A 5,424-nucleotide genomic window follows, 5' to 3' on the forward strand; every position below is an offset into this window, starting at 1 on the left:
GGGTGGGGGGTCCCACATTACATGTGTAGAAAATATATAATACATAAATATGTCATTTAACTTGGCTTCAACTAATATCTATGCCCACTAATTTTGGGTGTGTACAAATAGACACTTAAACTTGTATAAAATTAAACAAGTAGACACACGTGTCTTGCGTGTCTTGCGTAACATAATACATGTAGGGCATCACGTAGGACACAAAATTGTCATGTACGCCACTTAAGACAAATGTGTCTATTTGTTCAATTTTATATATGTTTAAGCATCTGTTTGTGCACACCTAAAGTTGGAGGGCATATATGTCAGTTGAATCCAAATCGAAGGGCACATTTATATATTATGTATATAAAAAAAAAACATGTTATTCTATCTAAAATACATAAATATGCCATTTTACTTGGCCTCATCTCACACGTGTACCCTTCAACTTTGGACACGCACAAGTAAACACTTAAACTTATATAAAGTTGAATAAGTAAACACTTAAACTTATATAAAGTTGAACAAGTAAACACACACGTCCTTCGTGACAATTTGCATCCTACATGATGTCCTACGTGTATTATGTCATGTGTCTACTAATTCAAGTTTATACACACTCAAAATTGAAGTACACAAATATAAACTGATGGCAAGTTAAAAAAAACACATTTATATCTTAAAATTTAAAATGAAATAAAAATAATATTAAAAGTTGAACACATCTTACCTTGAGTCCCTTATGATAAGGAAATCCTGGGAGATTAATTGGCAAGTTGTGAACAGCACTAATTACAGCAGTAATCTCCACAAACATTTGATCAAAAAATTCTTGATTAACCTCATCACCAATAAGAAGTCTCATAAACACCTCAAATGCAAGCCTGTGCATCTTATGGAGAAACTCAATAGGTTCTTCCGTAGTAGCGTATTTCTCTAATGTAGTGCTCACAGTTTTATCGATATAATCAAAATAATCGGATAATAATCCATGACTTTTTACTGGAGATGTTAATCGACGAAAATATTTATCTTCTTCAATCGAAGTTGTTAATCCAATTAATTTTTTCATATAATTAGGCAAACCTCTTTCAAGATATTCTTCATCCATCAAAACTTTTCTAATTATTTCTGGCTTTGTCACCATAATTGTTGGCTTCCCAAATATGTATGCCCTATACATTCCTCCTGTCCCAAACCTTTAAAAAAAAAAAGAAAAATTTTGTTCAATTGGACTCTACAAAAATGTAATTGTAATAACAGTTGCAGTACTCATGTTAGATTCTTCAAAAATGCACTATTTTTAAAAGATTTGACAAGTACATATTAATATTTTTCAAGAATTCAAACAACATAGCAAATAAGTACGATAATGAAAATAGTTAATTTACCTAGTAGCAAAGAAATCAAGGAATGAATTTGGATCACCACAAATGGTAGATTTGAAGTAAGAAAGTGTGTTGCCAAAATATGGCAAACCCATATAACCTAGAGGGATGTTATATTTCTTTGAACAAAATTTGATTGCATAATACCAACCATTAATTCTCATTAATATAGCATAAAATGTGAAAATCCCAATTACTAAAGCTATGAAGAATAAGGCTAAATTGTAGAAATCCATTGTTCTCTCTCTCTCTTTTTCTTAGAATAATTTGGATGACTGTGAATTTGATTGGAGGTGCTAAATGGCTACATTTATTTATTTATATCCAAAGATATGGCAACAATAATGATGACCAAATATGTAAAAAGACCATATTAACCTTTTTCCTTTCAAATATAGTTAAATCTTTATTATTCCCAAATAAATGTGCAATAAAAAAACAATACAATCACGTGAAAATCATTTAGCCCCCCAAATTTTGGTTAATATAAAGGTTTCATTATTGGTAAACTAATTTATTTATTTTTATATATGATCAATTATGTTTCGGCCATGTCATTAATTAAATTATTTTTTAAAAGGAAAAAGGTTCAAATATGTTATCGAACTTTGAGAAAAGATTTATTCATGTCATCTGTTAAAATTTTGGTTCATCTATGTCGTTTCAGTTAACAAATAATGACATAAATATTGAGCCAAACTTTTAACGAACGACATAAATGAGTATTTTCTCAAAGTTTGATGATATGTTTGAGTTTTTTTCAATCATCCTCCACTCTTTTGAAAATTTACGTTATAAATAGAAATTTAAGATTCAATTGAAATCGTTCCACCTTCACCAAAAACTTAAAAATTTCAACAATTTTGATCTTCTCTATATAAATTTTCTATCTCATCTATAAACTATCTTGTTGAGAAGTCCTTTAAATTGTATACCATAAGTGTGAAGCTTATAGATATGGTCCATGGGTACGGCCAAAAAGTAGGAAAAAATTGAAGAAGGGAAAAACTAAAATAATAATAATAAACAAAAAAAAAAAGAAAAATCATATATTGATTATATACCATAATTCTTTAAGATATTTTTGAAGAAAAATCATAGTTATTTGACTAGAAACCTAAAAATAAAATAAAATGAAGTACCAACATTTAACCTTCTTCTACACAAGCTTTTTGGATGGTTGTTACCTGTTCTACTGTCTTGTATTATTAGTTTAACTGCAATGATTGTTTTGATTATTTATTTAAATACGATGTTTGTTTTGATTATTAGTTAAACCTTATTTATGACCAATATTTTGGGACAAGCTAATAATTCTTACATCATTATGATTATTGGCAAAATGAGGATTTTTATTTTATTTTCATTTGGTGTCCAATATACTTGAATTGGAGTCCGACTATTTTAAATTTGCACTACGTAGGACCCCTTGGAGGGGAGGGAAAACACTCCCTACCAATAATTTTTTCATACTAAAAACTCAAACCTTAAACCTCTGAGTAAAGAAAGAAGTAACCCCATCTGCTACACAAGCTACGTCGATGGTAAATAAGAATTGTTTTACCATAATACTAATGTTTCTAACGTTGGATCCCAAGATTTTATGTGATAAATTCAAACATACAACCTTGTCTCTTCCTAATTTGTAACAATAATTTTCTACATATCTTGTCGTATTTAATCTTTCGTTTTTTGTACTGACATAAATCATTTTAATAAATTCCACTTGATGCATTGGCCACGTGAAGATTAGTTTTGCAGGGTTGTTGGCTTTAACTTTAATATTAAAAGTATCAGATTCAAAAAAAATTATTTAGATAGTTTAAGATATACTAATATAGGACCCCGTGTCAGCACGGGGCCCAATATATATATATATATATAATTTATGTCATATTATGGAATTTGAAAAGTTATTGAAAATTTTATATGATTTTTTAAAATATTTTAAATTGTTAGCTATTGTAATTTGTAGTACTTTTTTTTAACATAATTTTGAAAATAATATTTATTACTCTCTTTGTTCTAATTTATGTGGCACAAGCAGAATTTTAAATATTAACCCTTTTTTATATGTCTCTTTAATATATTAAGTTGTTAATTATTGTATTTTATACTACATTTTGAACCTACTTTTTTAATAATATATGTTATTTGCCATGTCCCAATTTATGTGGCATTAATTGATAGATTTGTTGGAGTCGAGAGATTTATTTTGTTAATTATTGTAATTTATAGTTTCTTTTTTCGTCAGTTTCAAACAATATATGTTGTTAATTGATAGATTTTTTGAAGTCTACTATTTCTTTTATTAATTATTGTAATTTATTGTTTCTTTTTCGTCAATTTCAAACAATATATGTTTATCATATAATCCATTTTATGTGGTACCAATAGAATTTAGAGAGTCAATTAAATTTTGTATATAACTTTTAAATATTTAATGTGTTAATTATTGTAATGTATAGTATTACTTATATTATTTTTAAATATATTTAAATATTATATGTTACCATTTTTATCTTAATTTATATGGCATTGATAGAATTTAAAGTGTCAAATAATTGTTAATTATTGTAATATATAATATGGAGTATTTAAGTCATTTATAGTATAGTAATTAATATATAATATGTAGTATTTAAGTGGAAGGTGGTGGGGCCCACTTATAAATATATTGGATATTAATAGTGATTCTTATTGGAACACATGTTGAGGTGTGGTGCTTGGTTATTCATACTTATATATAAGTAGTAGATAGTAGATAGATATGAAGTAAGGACGTAAAAAATAAGGAATAACTAAAAAGAGCGGTGCGGTAAAGGATAACACTAATTTTAGCTCACTAAGTTTTAAATCGCATTATCATATTTTGTTTAACATTTCTTACTATATCGAGTCTTTTCTAAAATTTATTGTGCTTTTTTTCCCTTCCCCTTCCCCATTTGCAATGTTCAATTTTTTTCTGAATTAATATCATTTCAATCACATGGTATCTTTGAAATAATATTTTTCTTTAAAACCAATTTTGGAATTCACCGTGGGCCGTCACGCCATAAAAAAAATAAAGGCAAACCCCGCTAGGGAGAATCGAACTCATGACAGTGTGTCACGCGCCCCGAGCCTATACCTTGGACGGGGCTGACACTAAAAGACCATTTTTGGCCCCAAGCGAACCCTTGGCCTGACTTACTTAACTCATCGGAAGACAATATTCATATCCATAATGATCTATAAACTTAACTGAACTGAATAATAAAATAACTGAGAATGTTTTAAAGATTAAACATTCAACTTGGCCAAAACTGGCTGTAACATCCGGCAATTTGAAATAGCTAAGAAGAGGCTTAGAATTTGAAAACTTTCAATTTTTGGAAAGGATTTGAAAATCTGGAAAATTTGGCTAAGTATGGAAATCAGTGATTTTGGCCAACTTTGAGCTGTCATAACTTCTAGCTCAGGATGAGTTAGGAGTAATACCCGGAATTTCCCCTGAGAGAGAAATAGATTTCGGCATAGATCTCATTCCAGATACTCGTTCCATCTCTATTCTGCCATATAGAATGGCACCAGCAGAATTGAAAGAGTTGAAAGAACAGCTGAGAGATCTCCTAGATAAGGGTTTCATCCGACCGAGTGTCTCACCTTGGGGCGCTCCAGTCTTGTTTGTGAGAAAGAAAGATGGTTCCCTTAGGATGTGTATAGATTACCGCCAGTTGAATAAGGTTACCATCAAGAATAAGTACCCTCTTCCGAGGATTGATGATCTTTTCGATCAGCTTCAGGGTGCCACTTGTTTTTCAAAGATTGACCTCCGATCAGGCTATCATCAGTTAAGGGTAAGGGAATGTGATATCCCAAAGACAGCTTTCAGAACCAGGTATGGTCATTATGAGTTTTTGGTCATGTCTTTTGGTTTGACCAATGCACCGGAAGCTTTCATGGACTTGATGAATAGAGTCTTCAAACCTTATTTAGATATGTTTGTTATTGTCTTTATTGATGACATACTAATCTATTCAAGGAACGAAGAAGATCATGCCAATCACCTTAG

At 29.8% G+C, this 5,424-nt stretch overlaps 1 protein-coding gene across 1 annotated transcript in view; it reads right to left on the reverse strand.

Annotated features, from left to right (window-relative positions):
* Window positions 1-1,662, reverse strand: part of LOC102595896 (beta-amyrin 11-oxidase-like) — a 7,645-nt gene extending 5,983 nt beyond the window's left edge. Inside the window, exons 1-2 of the mRNA XM_006351919.2 lie at window positions 1,374-1,662; window positions 713-1,181 (exon numbers count right to left, since the gene is read on the reverse strand). Of these exons, the coding sequence (XP_006351981.1) occupies window positions 713-1,181; window positions 1,374-1,606 (702 nt within the window). The 5' untranslated portion in view covers window positions 1,607-1,662. The remainder of the gene's footprint in view (window positions 1-712; window positions 1,182-1,373) is intronic.
* Between the last annotated feature and the right edge of the window lie 3,762 nt (window positions 1,663-5,424).

This window comes from Solanum tuberosum, unplaced genomic scaffold (genome assembly GCF_000226075.1).
Source record: "Solanum tuberosum cultivar DM 1-3 516 R44 unplaced genomic scaffold, SolTub_3.0 scf00140, whole genome shotgun sequence".
NCBI classification, from domain to species: domain Eukaryota; kingdom Viridiplantae; phylum Streptophyta; class Magnoliopsida; order Solanales; family Solanaceae; genus Solanum; species Solanum tuberosum.